Source organism: Gymnogyps californianus, chromosome 5 (assembly GCF_018139145.2).
Source record: "Gymnogyps californianus isolate 813 chromosome 5, ASM1813914v2, whole genome shotgun sequence".
Taxonomy (NCBI): Eukaryota; Metazoa; Chordata; class Aves; order Accipitriformes; family Cathartidae; genus Gymnogyps; species Gymnogyps californianus.
Genome location: NC_059475.1, coordinates 9,214,703 through 9,234,046, shown reverse-complemented (window position 1 = coordinate 9,234,046; position 19,344 = coordinate 9,214,703). Strand labels below are relative to the sequence as shown.

The 19,344-nt window shown below is 40.2% G+C and overlaps 1 protein-coding gene across 2 annotated transcripts; it reads right to left on the bottom strand.

The window, feature by feature from the left end:
- Window positions 1-275: 275 nt before the first annotated feature.
- On the bottom strand, window positions 276-9,521 carry DEPDC7 (DEP domain containing 7). Of its 2 annotated transcripts, none has more exons than XM_050897857.1 (9): window positions 9,449-9,521; window positions 6,642-7,033; window positions 4,510-4,633; window positions 3,451-3,640; window positions 2,484-2,698; window positions 1,288-1,430; window positions 960-1,085; window positions 781-859; window positions 276-593 (listed from the first exon to the last, which is right to left on the bottom strand). In XM_050897857.1, the coding sequence occupies exons 1-9, from the start codon at window positions 9,519-9,521 to the stop codon at window positions 379-381; spliced, it is 1,557 nt and encodes a 518-aa protein (XP_050753814.1). In that variant the 3' UTR covers window positions 276-378. The 2 variants fall into 2 exon arrangements, with proteins under 2 accessions (XP_050753814.1, XP_050753813.1); XM_050897856.1 differs by having other exon boundaries at window positions 4,510-4,640; window positions 6,646-7,033.
- Window positions 9,522-19,344: the final 9,823 nt, after the last annotated feature.

Genomic DNA, 19,344 nt, shown 5'->3' with positions numbered 1-19,344 from the left:
ACAGAGTCACATAATGCAAGGCCAATTAGAAAAACCTGTTCAGCATAAAATTCAGTGCTGGGGCAAAAGGCAGCAGAGAGATCTTGTTCATGGAGAGGTGTTTCCCATCTCAGTAATTTTGATACTTGAATAGGGGGAGTCAATAGACTTGGCTTTAGGTGAGGAAAAGGAAGAATTATTTTGGTCCTACAGCAAATAAGAATGAGCAAAGCTAAACTATAAGTACAGGCTAAACTTGGGTACCGTTGGCTTTGGTAATAATTGTATAAATTCCATCCATTTCCACAAAATAATTTTATTAGATACATGAATACAAAAGATTTACAAATATATTAGTGTTTTCAATGCTGGAGTATAGGAGGTAATCTACATTTAAAGTCACACACACATATTAGTAACTCTGTCACCAAAATACTGCATAAAAATACTTGGATTACTACTATGAAACTGACCTAGCAGTCTCTTTCTCTCTTTGTCAGAGAGCTTTGAATCTTCATCAATAGCTTTCAATAGAGATAACAACTCATCTCTTGTCGTCTTCTCTGTATTGGAGCGATACTCCCTTTCATCAAGTTTTTGGCAAAAGGTATAGCCTAAAAGGAAGCATGAGACGTTCAGATAGTTAACACCACAGTCAACCACCCTCAAGATTCTACAGACCCATCCTCCTTTAGAGTCAAATTAGTCATTGTTACAGCAAGTCTTTGTGCATCATCTCAGTCCCTTCTATTTCTCACTTGGGTGCATGACAAGAATAAAAATTTCAGTTTAAACTGTTACCTGTTATCTTACTAGGATCTTGGCCTTTCTGCAAAGCCACCAGTTTATTGCTGACCATTTTATGCAGTGTCCCTGGGATCTTGAATAGAAAGAGAAGACAGTCTAACAGCAGCTTAGAAAAAGGCAATTCTGCATAAGCACACAAGATAACAAAAACCTAGTCATTTTCTAGCACTTACCTTTAACACATCTTTTTGGTGATCCACAAGGAATAAGATCAGGAGGTCAGTTTTCCCTCTGGATAAGGTTTTATTGTTGATAATAGCTTTAGAGAATGTCCTTTTCACAACCATCCTGTTGTCACTCTAAAGAATAACGTGAAATAATGACCAGAAGAGGAGAATTAGTCTCCCTCTTTAAGAAGGGCACCACCTTTGTTCTTCTACAGTCCTTGGTTTTCCTGTAGTCACATATTTAAGCTACAGAAGTGTTTTCTGACCGGTATCTGGGACCTCTATGTTTCAATAAGTGTAAAGCAACATGTGACAGTTAAGTATGCACATTTACCTCCTTCTGTAGTTTGAGTTCAGAATTATGTGCTGCAACAGCCATGAAATACAGTAGTCTTCTGAACTCCTCCCTGACTTGGCTGTCTAGAAGTTTCAAATAGAGTTGAACAGCTTCTAAAGATTGCTCCATCTTCCCATTCACTGGGGAGAGATAAAGGTATCTTTTGCCATATTTATTTAAATAAATGTTACAATAAAACACCTAAATTAGCCACTGAAGAGAAGTTAATCTCTCTAAACAGAACTCGTCAAACAAAGCAATTCATTCTCACAAACATTTCTCACAGGCTGATGAGAGCTGTTTGCATACGATCTGAGAACAGCCCACACCCAGGCTTTTAGCCTGATATTTAAGAAAGCTCACTTTCAATTAAGTTCAATTACAGTTCAGCCGTCTTGAACGGAATGTGAAATACTGAAAAAGGAAAATGGTTCTGTTAAGAAAATGAATGACCTCTTGTTGTGGAAATAAAGATCTCCCAAGAAATGAGGAATATGTCCTAGATAAATGGGCTAGCTTGATGAATTATTTGCAAACCATTTTGTAGAGCTTCGCTAAGTTTTAATTGGCCTTACTATGCAGAATACCCATTTTAGATGTGTGAATTATTTAAATGAAGTAGGTTGTACTAGTATCCTCCCTTTATCATGTAGGAAGGACAAATGGGATATAAATGCAAAATATTCCCACCAACATGGAACAAGAAGAATAATCAAGGCAGAGAAGGATGAAATATAAGGAGAACAGGGATCAGATTATGTTAATTGATGACTAAAACATCAAAAGCTTCCTAAAATGCTGTCTAAACATAAAATTTAAGAAACATACATTTTGTGGAAAAAAGAGGGGAGAGTTGTGAATGGGGTACAAAGTATCCACACAGCTTTAAGCTTAGATCTTATGGCCTAAATATTTGGTATTAGGCCATATTTATATTTAATTTCCATGGATACCAACTACTACCAAATTATAGCACTCCAGTATCACAGCCATTCTACACAGACCTGAACAAAAACTACAGAACTGCATACAGTCAGGACCAAAATTTCAAAGCACTGTCTTCATGACTAGAAATTAAATAAAAAAAAACAAACTTGCAGAAGTCAGCCTTTAAGCTTGGCTGCTGTAGTAAATACTCAGTTTGTCAGTATATCTCTCACATAAGCTTAGGAACACAGCTTTATTTTACTTACCTAATAGTTCTGCAATTCCTGAATGAATTTCAGATGCATGGCTTAACAGCGGCTCCTTTTTTTGGCCATAGTATCTACCAATATTTTCAAACAGCAGTAGTTTCCATGCATCTGCTTTATCTGGTTGATCAGGCAAGTTCCTGCTAATATCTACCACCATAGGATCTGGAAGATATTCCAAGCAATCTATTGCTGCTGAGAGCCATTCATCTGTTCTAGAAGACAGAGTGGTTTAACTTTGTAGCATTACTTACTGATGCCTTTCCGAGTTCGTTGCATTGTTTTTCACAGAAAGTAGGTAGACTGGTTTCTCAATCACAGTGTGTATATATGTATGTTTCTCAATCACAGTATATACCTCTTTGTTATATATTTAATCAAGATGAAGAATTAGTAATCCACACAGGTAAACAGTCACAAGCAGTTAAACCTAAAGCTAGTGATGGTCCTCCACTGTTAGACAAGGACATAATTATTGCTAGATAAACAGAAATATGAACCTTGATCTGATTCAGATTGGTAAAAGTCTTTCAGACTATGTTTTTAACTGTATTTATATACAGTTTCAGGCTCAGCGTTCTTGGCTTTTTTAATATAGTGGGAGAAACTAAACTATTCCCTCACAAGTAATTTTTTAAAGAAAAAATCTCAAGATGATAGCAAAATGCTCTGTTCTTCCCTCAATGCAGCAAACAATTTCCCCTCTGAATACTATCAAATACTATCATTGCATTCAAAAACTCTTCCAGTGTTCAGCAGAAATTATCTCAGCTACTTCTGGTTTAGAGCTTAGCAATTATTATTTACCCATTATTCCAGTCAAGTCTAACAGAGAGAAAAGTACCTCCTCACATCCTTTCTGCAGTACTGGAGACTACTACATTTCTACCCAAAGATCAACTGTGCTTTACGTTCCCAAAAAGCAGAAAGTTTTTCAAAGTTGCAGAGGTGAGCGATGAATACTTACTGTGAGTCACTGAAAGCCTTGAGAATCTCTCTGTCTAGATAGTTACTTGTGATGACATATCCAGTTCCCTTCCTTGGTTGTGGAAGCTGAGGTTTGATCTCTTGGTGCTCAAGTAAAGACTCAAGGAGCGGAAGGTCTACAAGCTGCAGCAGACGAGCAATTGTTTGTTCTTGCCATACTTCATTAATAACTGGGAAGGGTAGAGATTCAGCATGTGCAAAAAGAGATTATAAAAAAGACAACTTCCCTTCCTCCCATCAGTCCTAACCTAACAGGTTAATTTTACCAAAACAAAGATTTACAGTAGCAGAGAGTGTGGCCCTTATCAGCTTTAAGTGCCTTTTATCACCACAAAAGGCAAGAATTAGCCATTTGTTTATTTAACTACAAGTGTCGGAGAACTGCATTTTGGATAAGTCTGAAGTGCCTTACATTCTTTGCGCTCTAAGTTGCAAGCAATCTTTGTTCTAGATAAGGGATTAAAAAAAAAGCGTAACAGCAACGTTATCCTTATCACAGCTTCCGCAATTATGATCTGGCTCGAGTTTTGAGAGTTTCTAGGATGCATTAGCATTTTTAACCAAAGGAAAAAGCACATTAGATCATAGGTTAGTCTGAGAGAGAAGACATGAATTGTCAAGAACAGTTTCACACAATACTGAAGGAGTGCCGGATGGTGCAGATACACAGTTAAAAAGCTAGGGAAGAGTTCTAGCTAACAGTAGACTATCGGCCATGATTAAGTCAAGCACAGAAGTACTACAGGTAATTGAGTATTACGAAGAACGTTCCTAACTCAAATCAAGCTCTACACAATTGTGTATTCTTCTCCACAAAATTCAACACTGATTTATTTCAACTGGAGATAATGGGTCCTGTCTGATGAAATAAAAAGCCTGCAACAAGTATAATTTGCCTTTGTTATGACATGGTGTTCAAAACAAAATACTATGAGAGTCAGTTTGACTCCCTCTCCAATCTGACAGGCATAAGCCTTTCCAGTCCTACAATTATCTTCCTTCTCCCACAAACAAATGACTGAGACATTATTTGGCTTACCTCGACGGGACAAACTATCCGAGATGTTTACTTGAGGGGTATTTGCAGGCTTTAAACTCAGGTTTTCCCAGAGATCCTCCAAGCTTTCTGGTTTGACAGGAGTAGAGTGAAATAACATGCTCTTCTCATGTCTGAGATTAAAGAACAGTTTTTATGTGTATTTATATCCATATATATGGATAACCAAACATATAATGCAACATATAGATATGGATAACTGTCTGAGATTAAAAAAATGTTTTCTTTATATAAATATTTACATAATCTTCTCGCCCCCCTCCCCTGCCCAACACTTTCTCTGTCCAAGTCGCACAGGAGAATGTATGATACCTTAAAGAATTATTTGCTTGCAACAGTTGCATGCAACTGCATAGTTCCTCCCTTGGAACTTGTCACAGCCGGCATCAGCAAGCTACCTCAATTACCACAGAGAAAATCTAAGAAGAGTAAATGTTAAGGAGGGGAAATTATTAAAAAAACCAAACAAAATTCCCCCCTCAAAACCTCCAGAGTTTTACGACATTATTCCTGATGGCGAAGTAAGGACAAAAATTTAGAGCTCTTCTTGAAAAACCTAGAGGGTGGTTGCTCAGCAGCAACACCATTCCTGAAGTTATGCAGCTTGTTCATGCCATCAGCTAATGGAAGGCTTCAGAAACCTGTCACCCACTTCTGTGTGTTAGGTCGTTCTTCTCATAACTGCTTTCATATGCTATTGAGTAGATAGCATAACAACCCCAGCCACAAAATTACTATTCTTCTGAGCATATTTGTTTAATTTCAATTTCTGTAGCTTCTTTGTTTTAGGGCACTGCAAAATCCTTTTGATGTCCACTATCTTTGCTACATATGTGACAAGCTGTATGTATCAATAGATCTGTTCCTTTCACTAAATGAAGAATTGTAATCCAATGGATCTGTGTCCTGCCCAGAAGAAAAACACCTTCATTCTACACTAACAGAACACGAATAACCTTGTTTCATGACCGTTTGTCTGATATATTCTAAGTCTTGCTTTAACAGCCCTTGTGATGAATATATTTTTAAATACCTCATTTGATTAAAGTGTTTTTAATTTCTCATGAATTCTCCTCTTTCCAAATAAAGCCTTGGGACAGTTTGCTTTAGCACAGAACAAGAGCTGGGGGGGTGGGGGGAAGGAAGAGAGGGGAGAAGCAGGACCAAGGAACTATCCATTTTTAATCTCTGCTTCTAGAATTTTCTGATCAGTTGGGCTGATGCACTGAAGTTCACATTTGCTACTCTCATGAATACATCAATCACATAAGGTATTTTCTTTTTAGGTCAATTTGCAATTTTCAACAGTGCGTATTGCTAAAACTATTGCAATAACTACATGAATGTAGTTTCTTGTAAGAATATGTCGGAATATGTTCAGAGATGAACACTTGACAAAAACTGTTTAAGGGAAGTTATTTGGCCAAGTGTCATCTACACAGCAGTGTGTTCTGTTTTGTGATGGTTTAATTAGTACCAGGGTTTTCTTTGCCCACTCCTGAAGTGACAGGGAAACAAAACCTCACCATTGCACTTCCCTCTGGTTCTACGATGGCATGCAATAGCATAACAACATAACAGCCTGCTATCTAGCCTAGGAACAAGTCATACATGCATGAAGAAACAGCTGAAAACATTTCAAAAAGCTAAATTTGAAGTGTAGTGAAGCTAAGATGATGAAAGAAGAAAACCATTTTTTACCTGTTTTTTTCCTTAAAAACTGGATCGATTACTGGCTTATGCCAGAGCTAGGTGCGCAGTGGCTAAAGATCATTCCATTGCATTAGCCTATTCGATGCACCTGAATTCCAGTTGGTTGTATTGGTTTAGAGCCCAATAGATCAGTATCTGTAGTGCACTTAATTTCTACCCTCCTACCTCCTTCCTCCAAGGCGATGTGATAACAGATATACAAAACAAGTAACTATGCAGGCTGAATGATTTACTCACTTCAAATTGCTGTTTCCTACCTATCTTCCACCCACAAACATCTGTATAGTATCTACTTTATCCCCCCCAGGTTCTGTAATTGTACAACAGTTTTCCCTTCTCTCCACCAGAATACGTAACATTTTCCTATTGTAAAAAATTTCTGTTCTTCACGTTCCATGTACTAACCTTTGTGGTGTACACTGCTGGTAATCTTTATCAAGTTCCGTTTGGTTTGAGACATTTGTGAATCTGTAGAGGCTACTGCTACTGTCTTCAAATACAGACCGTTTGTCTTTTCCAAAGACCCTAGTTGAAACAGCCTCAAATACTTTGTAATCCATCAGTGCTTGACATACACGCACTATTTTAGCACGGGAAACGTCAACATCCCCAAAATACTTGTTCTGTAGAAGATGGGCAAAGACAACATCCACCGCATCTGAACCAATAAAACAGTCATGATAGCACTTCAGGTTCTGGCGACGCTTTTTCACTTCCACTTGAGTTTGAAGTGCATTGATAATGCTGCTCCAGACATATGTTGCTCCAAATGGTTTCTGTGCCAAGCTAAAGCCTAAGAACAGAGAAAGCATAAAGATTGAATCCATACTGCAATTAGAAAAGAACTGCCCCCTTTCTGGCTACCAGCTTTCATGAATCTTGTAAGGATTTGAAAATCTTTGAGACTTCCAGTTTGGCTTGGGTTGCTCATGTATTAACATTTTGTTACTTTCTTAGCAAGCCTGTCTGCATTGTACCAACGTATTTCACTGTGGTGGTTGCTCTCACTATATTAGCCTGAAGCTTTGCAACCAGGAGTTTCTACTTTTTCAGCCTGTCACTTTGACACTACCCTTTTGCATGCTCCTCCATCACCTAATGGTTACACTTGCAGAACCTACTCCTCAGCGCACGTTCCCACAACCGAGAACTAGCTGTACGTACTTGTAACTCCTCAGTTCCTCTGCTAACACTGACAAAGCTATACAGCTGGGCAGGGAAGCAGGGAAGAAGAGACACATTAGAATCTTGTTTCCTACAGGACTGTGCATACACACAAGCTACCTAGTATCAGTGCTTAGCATATCACTAACAAGAGCAAGAACTCTCTTGAGACACCACTCACTCAACACTTACCTGCAGAACAGCTTTCTACCACCACAGCTCCAACTAAGATTTAAGCTCTGTGTACTCAATGCCACTTCCTTGAGCCAACCAGTCTTCCCTCCCCCAATAAAACCACTGAACTATTACTCATTTACCAATCTGATTAAGAATAGTATGCTAGCAACTAATAGTTTGACCAGAGGCTAGACTCAGCCTCCACAAGGACTTAAAAATACAGAATATAAAGTTTGCAGGTGGCACCTAACTGGGAAGAGTTGCAGCCACCAGAGAGGCTAGAATTAGAATAGATGTTTCTCAGTAAATCAGATGAATAATTTATTAAGAGAGAAAGCAGAGGAAGAGGAGAGAAATCAAAAGCTGAAGGACAAAATATGGAATGAGGAGTTGGCAGCAATCCTGCAGAAAGCCATCTGGGGTTATGACAGACCTCAAACGAAATGAATTAACAGTGTGATGCAGTGTTTAAAAAAAAACAACATGCAACTCATTCTGGAACATATTACCATGAACATTTTCCACCGAGATGCAGGAGGTATTTTTTCCGTTTGGTCTAAAGTGGCATTAGAGAATTGTATTCCAATTTTGAGCACCAGAATTTCCAGCTGATCTCCATCTACCAGAGAGCCCAGAAATTAGCAAGTTGGCAGGGGGAGGCAGAGGGGAAGTCAGGGGGGCAGTAAAGATTGGGGAGGGGGGAAAAAAAAAGCAGGGAACACAATAGCATTTGAACACACCAACATTGTTAAGAAGGACAGCAACGATTATCTTCAGAGCCATTATCAAATAGACACCTGCTTTCTGAAAAGATTTCTATCAGGACAAAAAAAAGCTTTTTAATACAAGGCATTGAATCAGACTAGGTAGAAATCTTCCAGAATCTCCAGTTTCCAAAGCTTTAAAAGTACAACACAGACAAAGCACGCACTTGCTGATACTTTAACCTGATAACGCCTTCAGGTAGGCAGAACAAACAAAACAGAATTCAGGATTTCCTTTCAGCCCTACGTTTTGATAGCTGACAAGCCTGTCTAGAAGGAAAAAAAAAAAACCCAAACCCAACACCACCAAACATACACCAACGCTGGTTTCTGTTGCTAAAATAAATATCAACGCATACTACCTGTAATAATTCTACTACAAACCACTGCTTTATCACCTCTTCCTTCCACACACTCCCCTCCAAAATCTTATTTGGGGGAAGTGGTACAAGTGTGGCATTATGTATTAAGGTTACAAGGTTTTACAAAGTTAAGGTGCTCGAGGGGGGGAAAAAGCAGAAATTGTTCTCAGCGAGCGACCTTTAGCCCTTTACGTTGCACGAACGAGCCACCCGCTTCTTAACTCGCTTTCCGGACAGAAACAGCTGTCCGAGTCTCCCTGTTACTCACCGCCGCCCGCAGCTCCACGGGCACTTGACAGGCACCGCGTTCGCGCCACCGCCCCAGCCACAAGCCCCCCCGCCCGGGCCGCGGGGCTGCCGCACGCCGCCGAGCCGGGCGGACGCGCCTTAGCGAAGCTGCGCCACCGCGGCGGCGGCCGAGTTCGGTGCGGGACGGCGCCTCCCGGGCGGAAACGCCTCCCTCCACCGGCGGCGGAGAGCAGCCAACTTTTGAACCTCTGTGGAGCCGGGAAAGGCGCCGGCACAGACCTCCCGGTGTGAAGCGGCCAGGCGCAGGGCGGGACGGCTCCGAGCCCCCGAGCCCCGCAGCAGGGCAGGGCAGGGCAGACCCGACTCGCCTCGCCTCACCTCACCTCACCTCGCCTCACCAGCCGTCCCCGCCAAGCCCGGGCTGAGGGCACAGCGCCCGCTGCCCGCTCCCCCCAGCCCCGCTCAGCCGCCGTCCCGCTCCCTGCCCCGTACCCGGCGGCCTGGCGGCGGGGCTGCAGACAGCGCTGAGGCTCAAAGCTGCCGCCTTCTCCCGCACCGTGGCCATGACCGGCGACGGCTCCGCGCACTGCCGCGCCGCGCCCCGCCCGCGGGGAGAGGTAGCCCGCCGAGGGGCGGGGCCACCGCGCCCGCGCCTATTCCCATTGGTCGTGCCCGGGCCCGGGGGCGGGGCGAGCGCGGCGGCGGCGCTTGAACGGCCGCCCGCGTGCCGCTGCAGGCCTGCCGCGAGGCGGGAGCGCCTCAGAGCAGCCGACCGCGGAGAGGGCGGCTCGGGGGGCGCTGAGGCGAGATTCAGCCCCGCCGCCCCTCTGAGGCGAGATTCAGCCCCACCGCCCTTCTGAGGTGAGATTCAGCCCCGCCGCCCCTCTGAGGCCCGCGGTGGCACAAAGAGCACCGAACGCCCGTCTAGGCACCCCGCCCCGGAGCTGCGTCCAGGCCCATCCGCCAACCGGGCACAGCCAGAGCCACGGCCACACAGATTTACAGGATTCCGTTTCTGTGAATGCGAACACCGGCAGGATCCAGAAACAGCGACCGCCTTCCGCGGAGAGGGGAGAAAATGCAGCGAAAAGAGTTTGTGTTTACCAGCTTTATGGTTCTGGTGCGAGAGGGTACCGCTGCTCTCACCGGGTAACAGCGCCGTCTGCACCGAAACATCGGAGCGGTAAAATCCCTGATCTTTCCTACAGCAATACAAATGCTACTCTGCATTCCTAGCAATAGCATATATAACCCTGTTGTTAGAGCACAGAATGCAAAGTTTTCCCCGTATTTACTGTGTGATTTAAAAAAATCAAACTAGTCAGCTCTATTTCTTGAAGTTAACCCGAGAATAGGCCTTGTACGTGACCGTGGATGAACAATTAAACAGTGTTCTTGCTTGTTACCGTGACATATGGCTTGGACAACCACATATGGCTGAAATTCTCCTCTGATGTCTTACATGAGCTGTTTATTATAGCAGTAGGCATTTTTTATTGGAATGAAATAATAAATTCACTTTCAGGGTAATCAAAGTTTTTTTCTACTGTCTGCAGGAAATGGCATCCTTTTCTACTAAGTATGGAGTATTTTGATGATTCTTACTCAATGAAAGTGTATCAGAACAACATAAAATTCAATCGTATTTTTGGACTGATTTCACAGGAGCAGACAAAGCCAAATTGATCTCCATGAAATGCAGACTCAAAAGTATATAACGCACATTAAAAACCAAATAATATAGATATTACAAGTGATACAAAAATGCATTCTGAGTTCTCAGATTATTGAACTGTTGATGGTAGTTTTGCAAAACAAAATCCCCTGTGAAACTTTAGCCTGTTCTACAAGTTCCATGCAAGCAGGTGTAAAGTGCAGGATGTCTGCTATCCACTGAAGCTCAGGTTAGCCTTCTTTTATCCTTATTTGTCACACTTAAAGGTAGGGCATCGTATACAAATGAATAAAAAATGGACTTCATTTTAAGCTGTGAAAAACTGGTAGAGGGAACTAGATACCACAAACTTATGGCAAACAAACATTTCTTCATGTTTCACTGCCAGAGCAACAAAGTATTTAATAATGGAGTTCTAAGAGTGGAAGTTCTTGTTAAGTTCTTCAGATAAAGAAGCCTTAAGTCTCTGGGCTTAAGCCCAGAGAAAAAGGAATCTATTCAAACTGTAGCAAAATGCTAGCCTTTGAAAATGAAAGTTCATACTGTTTTTCAACAATAGGAAGTGACAAACAGATTTCTTTCTTGGGGGAAGAGGGGAAGATGAAAAAAAAAAAAATAGTTCTGGCTCACAGGTGTCTGACAGTTGCCATTAAGAACCTAATAAAAAAATATAACGGGGATTTCCATGATACATTATTTTATTATTCCCTACTTTTGTAGTAGTTTGACACTAGACTTTTTTAATGCATTGACAAAATATTAACTGCAAATCCATAAATGCCTTAGTTCATTTTCACTTCTAAAAATAATCTATTTTTGCACAGTTGTTGAAATAAAGTGATGCAGTCGATCATTCTGCAATGGTTCACCATAATCTTGAAACAATTTAGAACTACAAACATTTTCAAATAGGAGGTTTACCAGTCAGTTAACAAGAACGTTACACTTTACATAGAGAACGATTTGTCAAAATACCGCTTGCAGGGAACAGAGTAAACCACAGCTAATGCACTGTGAGCTGCTAATCTAGAAGGTTATAAGATTTTTATTCTTGTATTTTATTACTAGGTGATGAGCAGTCTACCCTGGATTCCTGCCTTTGCTTTCATGTTTCCCCACAGTGACCACAACCATAACACACCAATTTCTCCATGGGCAGATGGCAGCTATTGGCTGGTCAGCCAGCTGTTGTGGAATAGTATCTGGTATCAAAGGATGCTGAAAAATGCTATACATCTTTTAGTATTTCTTACAATAACATTATTATAAAATGCTTTCCTAAAACACAGATATACTTTTATGTAATTATTAATATACACATAATTAATTTATTTATACTTTTATATAGTCATTTTAAAGAATGCAATCTCGTACAGCCAGTACGGTCATTCTTAGCTGGCGTAACTCCTCAGACTGTGGTGGAAAGATCTCAGGATGAAAGTGCAACACGCTGTATTTGGCTTCACCTTCCACAATGTTTTCCCCAAATTAACCTCCATAAAGTTGAATACAGGATGCACAAGAGAATGTCAGTTACAAAGACATAATTAACATAATTCATTTGTCAAGTCACATAGGACCAACTTAGTGGCATTCCTACATGCACATGGAACAGTAACCTTGCTCCAACAGCAGTTCCACTGAAAAATATAGGACTACATACAGAGACAGATGCTACTGTAGGTAAATAAATATATCAAAACCTGGTCTGTAGGGTGTAGGTCTGCAAGGGAGATTGCAAACAGCACCAGTGAAGGAAGTCTGATGATACGGAAAGTTTTACTGTTGGCTCGCTCTCTAATAACGTTATGTGAAGTTGCACAGAACAACAATTTTGTGATCTAGTTATGGTGACTAAAATGTACTTTTAACAAATTATGCAACCGAGTCCTAATTTGTACAGTTGTGTCAGATTCTTTGAAACTGTTACAAAGAACTTTTATAGCAAGGAACAGCAAAAGAAAAATCTATTTTGACTTATTTCCAGGTCATCTAGAAATACTCCTACCAACTACAACAGGATCGAGAGTGGCCTACGTTTTGAAGAATTTACAAACTTAAGTTTTCAAGAATTTCTGAGTCTCACGTAAGAGCTGTAGGGTTTAATTAGAAGCATACAGCAGAAACAGAGTATTTAAATTCAACATCCACAATTTCAGGCATGTCTGCTGCTCAGGATCTGATTAACTTACTCATGTCAATTAAGTGTGTGCTCAAGGATAAAGATGATGGTGAAGGGTAAAGACCTACATTCAGGTCTTCTCTAATTATGGGGAGAGAGAAGGCAAAATGGAAACTTGTACCATCACAAAGTGAGAAACTGATGCATATCTTTATGTAAAGTGCTGTCTAGCTTTTTCCATAATGAACTGGGAAGCTGGACAGCCAATCAGTATTTGCATGCGAGAGCACCTGTAATTTCCAGGTATTCTGGGCACAAATGAAGGAGATATAATTGAATACAAGACCTTACAAAGTAAAAAATGATTGTGTGATTAAGTCTTTCAATATCATTATCAAAAAGACAAAAGTTGGAGGCTGTGTTGCCTAAAAAAGATGGAGGTATATTAATAGAAAATATGGGGTGCTGCTGTTTTATCTACGGCAGATCAATGCTTGATTAAGTGATCGGGAAATGTTATGTATTCCTGAAAGAAACAAAAGAAAAAGGCGGTTTCAATTTCAAAATTTTTAGAAAAACTGAAAGGACCTGAAACCTGGAAAATAAAATGTTCTAAAACCAAGAAATGTTCAATGTTCCAATTATTATTCAAGTGCCAAAAAATAGAAAAAAAATATTGATTTGTCACTGAAAATTTACTATGAAATAAAGAGGGATTCTTGCAGAAGAATACTATCCAATTTCTTATTTTCAGAAGAATTTAGATCCCACTTTTCTGAAGGATTAACATAGAAGTCTGCATTTTAAATGTTAATCTTACATCTCATAAACACATCAGACTATAGAAGGCTCTCTCTCTTATACCAAACTTTTTTCTTTAGATTTCAAATGTCTTCCCGTAACAATATAAACTTTAAAGATTAAGCGTATGCCAACACGGCTTAAATTTATATATACATAAAATTTTGTTGCCATAATTGCAAGGATCTATTGAACCCAATCTTTATGGCTGTTTCTGAAAAAGCATAGCAATTAATAATTACCATAAAAATTCAGAAAAATATTCCAGTTATTTAGAACAGTTACTCTTTTGTTTTTTCCCCACTTAAATATCAACAATGCCTGTATTCACTGCAGTGCTGAAGTTGATGAAAGAACATTTTAAACAGTAACCCTTAAAATGTTGCTCCATTCCATTCACAAATGATGAGACAAATTAAGTTTCGATATATGGTTCACTGTCACATAAAGATCCTCATGTAAGGGAGAATCAACAGCTTCAGTTACAGAAATTACTATTTTTTAAAGTCACAATTATCATAACATTATCAAATCTCCTCCATTTCATTGCATGAAGATACAAAGTCCAGTACGTTGTTTTTTAATACTGAAACAGTCCTATAAAAATCAGAAAACTCTCTCTACCACCTCTATTAATCTCAAATTTAAGAGAATGAACAGCTATTCATACAATATTGGATTGCAAAAGGCTATTTGATATGCTAGACAGATAGGAAGGAAGCTGAAACAACTCCCGCAGTGAATCTGCCTTTCTACTAAGTAACATGTTCTGCTATTTGTACTAAAGAGCATGAGAGGTTTGCTTGGGGCTGAACTCCATGGGTTGGAGAGGACTGACACTCTCCCTTAGGACACAGAGCAGGTTATTCACACATTCACTCTGCTTAGTCCCAATTTCCCAACTACATTCAAATTAAAAAAAAATCATCTAGTACTAGGTTCTGTGGGATACAGTGATGCCATCTTGTAACATTCAACCCATACCGACCACATCTGCCCCACCGCGGAGAGGCTACTCGCAGGTGCACTCTTGCTTGGGCAAGAGTATGATTTACTCCCAAAGTGCAAACTCCAGTATTTTATACTGATGTGAGACCTGTAAGGATTCCACCCTTGCATTTTTGAAGAGACTGGAACAATAAACAAGTTCCCAGGACAGAAGTTTCTGGATGACTGACTGTTTGAATCGACAAAGGGTGCATTGTTCAGGAGTGCAATCCTTCCATTCCTGGGCTGGAATACCAATGTGACTGCGGGACCAAGTCAAGCAGGGCAATGGCAAATGAAGGGCAGGGAGGCAACACGCTGAGCCTGCGCTGGTGCACACTGACCTCCGGTGGAACACGCTGCGCTCTGAGTAAGAATCCATGCACACGGGCTGGAACGGGAGCCAGTCGGAGCCAGAATTACTTGAGATGGCCTACTGTAAGGAAGTGTATAGGGGGCAAAGCCTATTAGCGATGTCACCAAAAACACAGGGACAAGCCTCTGCTTCTCAGTCTTAATAAACACTGAGGGATTTTGTCTTAAATGGATTTTTCAACTTTTCCTCTTGCAGAAGTTTTCTGAGACATTCAAGAATGATCACATATTATAACCAGAGATCGATTACAGCATGCCTAAATGTGCGCAGGATGGCACGGTCCTAGCAACACTGTTTGGATAAAGACTCACTGTCATCTACACACCAGAAACCTGTTCAACCAGAACGAGCAAGTACAATCAGACACAAATAATTGAAAGTTAACCATCTGCCCAGCTGGGCGTTACCATTTCTCAGGTGAGCTGCAGTAACTGACTGAATGCGAACTCCTGTATATTGCAACACAAAACCAAATACACTAACTTATGTTACTACTGAAAGTGGCTTTAGGTAAGTTCACAAAGGATTAGGGGAGCAGCTCTCACCAGTTTATACAATTGTGGAGAGCCTGTGGAGGTCCAGCTGAATGAGCAGTGATTTCCAGCTGAAGCATGGTGAGGTAGTAACTTACACTGATCTACCAGGGACACGTTTCAGGTCCCTACTCCCAAAGTAAGCAGCCACTAGTGGCACCAGCTTAATGGGACAGAGGAGCTGATAGATAAAGGGGCGGGAAAGTGAAAACTCTAAATGGATTTGCCAAGCATAACTGAATTCCTGATTTTGACCATTTGTTTTGACTTCTTTAGAAAATAGCTACATACCAATTATATTTACACTGAATGCAAGGCTTGTGTTCTAGAGCAGAGGATCAGGCTTATTGTTTATGTATGCTACAAGCAGGCATCTATAATTCACCTTTTATATTACTGTACAATGTGCTGGGGCCACCAAACTCAATTATGCCATGTTTTGCCAGGCCCACAGTTTAGGATGGGAAAATGGCCCTGGAAGCATCCTGCAGAGAGCTTTGCTACCCCACTAAAACTCAAAAAGAACTTGCAGAGTTCACGTCAAAAAGAAAGTAACAATCCCCGGCCAAGCACTTCTTATTACCTTTTTTTTTTTTTTTTTTTTTAAACCATCTGGTTCCAGAATTGCAACACTTAGATTCTCACAGAACATGCAAGGTTTCTCTTCAGCTGCTTCAGTGCAAAGTCCATTGACTGTGGTCAAACTACCTCTCTGACTGTTTAAACAAAGTTGCTGGACCTTGCACTGAAGCATTCGCTTACTCTCTTCTGTTACGAAGGCTGTAGGGACAGTAATTTCTACATGCTGACCAACAACAAAAATCTAGGAGGTTTCAGAAACCACCAAAGCTGCTTTACTTAAAGAACAGATCTAAGTCCTTATTCTCCTGGAGCTTTGAACAAGTTACCAATTTGACCTAAGCACATGATAAAACATTGATGCTTCAGCTTTTATTCAATTACCATACCATTTACCTTCTGTTGCCGCAGCAAAAATATGTGATACATAAATAATACACAGACAAATCACACTAGCAGCCACCACAGTTAGAAAGGAGAGGATGATGCCAAATAACATAATTTTAGTTCAAAGGTCTTGCTATCACAAGCCCTGGAAGTCTTAGAAGGCTACAGCATGTACTCCCAATGATATATTTAAAGATTTCAAGTAACACATGTAGAATAAAGAGGGACTTAATTTAATCATAATTTGAACCAAACACACCTATGAAAAAATAACCACAGCATTTTAAACTGAATTTTTAAGGCTCAGCATAGTAACTGGAGCCAAGAGTGGCCGCTACCATCTATAACCTTTATCATACACACAGGATCAGATACACAATTAAAATTCTCCTGTGTGTAAACATCTCAGCATGTCTAAAAAGATAAATACTCCAATTTTGAAGCTGTTACACAAACTATATGATTAATAGTAACTTCTCAGCATGTTCCATTAGGACTCAGTTACAGTATTTTAAAGTTAATATATTAACTGTATACTGCATGGAAATTTTACAGTTTAGTTTACCGCTAGCATCATTACTCACACATTTTCATATTACTCCTGTTCTCACTAATGCGCACTTACTTGAATGCCCCTCTTCTAATGGCTGTTTCAGTGTATGCTTACCACTCACACATTCATCTACATCAAGGTAGAAGACCTGACTGGATTGAATAAAATATTAGCAACTTATTTCCAAATAAAATCCCTTAGCTACGTCAAAGTCCCAGTTTGCACAGGGCTGTAGCATTTTTTTTATTTGGAATGATCGTAATTCAAACACCCTACACACAGAGAGAAATCCATTCATGCTATGACACAGCCCAAACGTAAGGGTTTTTTTAACCCTTCACATGGATATCTGAAGAAAGGTAAGTGCCGAACTTTTGATGATATACGTGCATTTGCACAAACAAAATAAAAATTCTTGTCTCGGACGACTGCAATACAAATACTTCTTAAAAGGGCTTTTGCTCCCCTCACACTTGTTTGAACATTGACAATACAGGACAACGCAAGTAGGAACCACGGTCCATTAATACACATGCTCAAAAATGGATTATAGTAAGAGGCAATGAAAAACGACTGCTTCTATGCACAGATATACTGGCATCCATGCTTTTCAAAACTGAAGAAAACCCTTTTTTATAGTAAAACAAAAGGCAGAATTAGGACTAGACTGAACTAATCTTATAAAGTCATTGTGTGTGGCAAAATGCTAACAGCCCTCTGGTGGGACCCTCTGCTAGGAATGTCCGCCTGCCACCAGACCACGTTTCTGGCTTGTCATTTGCTTTTCAGTCAGTGTATACATTGCAGCATGCCTAATAGAAGCTATTTCCTAACTAGGACCACTCCTGACTCCTACACCCTCTGCTCCTCAATTACCTCCACTCCAAAAGCTCCCCTAGCCTTAGTCTTTCCAAATTCTTCCTTTCCAATGTCCTCCCACATCTGACCCACGTTTCTTCCAACTTTGCACCTCTCTTCTCCCTTAGATTCCTCCTGTATGAACTGTCACATACATACGAGCCCTCTCACCTTATTCTGAGTCTGTTTTTCCTAAAATGAAGGGCCTTAACTGCTCCTTCAGTCCTGCTCATGGGCACTGCTGTTATTGCTACTTCTCTCTACCCTTTGTGTGTCACGTAGCTAAAAAAAAACAAAACAAAAACCAACCAAAACTAAACACACACACACACACACAAAAGAAATAGCCCAGTGGAACTTTTAAAAGCAGAAACCTAAAACATACCCAGGACAAATGAGAGTACAGCCCTGCAAAAGTTTGCTTGCTGTTTTCCCTGACTCACCTTTTATTTTTCTCCTTTATAAATAGCTTGTTCTCTGTATTTATTGCTGTGTTCTTATAACAGATCAAATTAAAAGAATTTTAAGACAGTTTTCTGTTCTTTAGTTTCTAGAAATGAAATAAAGATTTGTTAGGTTTTCTATAGAAGAGACAAATGCCTAATGCAGAACAAGTTATTTTGATTACCTAAGGTACTTACCAACAAATTGCTGATAGCAGGAGCTGCTGTTCTCTTTCAAAAAGCTGCATACATTCAGCTTCTTGCCTTTTTTTCTTTTTTAAAGAAAACCTTCACAAATTATAACCTATATTTGGAATGCAGTATCAAAAGCTTCAGCCTCCACACTGCAATGGGACATTCTCTGTGCCTACCTGCTTCCCAAAGTGTTTTTCGGAGAAAACAACAATCAACTCCATGGGCAAATGTCTCATTTTATACTCATCTTGGTTTGGGAAGCAGCTCTTATACACAGGACCATTAAAAAAAAATATTCCAGCCCTTCAGATTCACCTTCTTCTGCAAGCAAGTGGCTCAGAGAAGGCCTACCATGTATCTTACAGCCAATATCCACATCATGGGACTTCAGCCATCTGTGTGTGGGAAAAATATTTGTAAGAATATCCAGAGTAATTCATTTTAATGGGGGGGGAGGGAGACTAAAACCTTCTAGAGCACCATTTCTTCCCATGGGTACATAGTGATGATATTCTAGTTTAGCAAGAAAGAGAACAAAAGATCACAGTATAGCTAAAAAACACCTGAATCACAGCAGTAGTCTCTCTCTTACCCCAAATGTCTGGCTCCTCACTTATCACATCAGTTTAAGACCTGGCAGATATATTGTGAAAATTAATTCAGAACATTTAGAACCCATAAATGTAAAAAACCAGATCAACCAGACATGCTCAATTCATGCAATATAATGAAAAAAACCAACAACCAAACCCTAGAACTGTATTTCTGAGATCAGAAAATGTAGTCTAAATCGCCAATTTTTTTCCAACAATCTAACTTTTCAAGACTTAATATTTTAATAATAAATGACTAAGCATTATAAGGTTTTTGTTTAAAAAG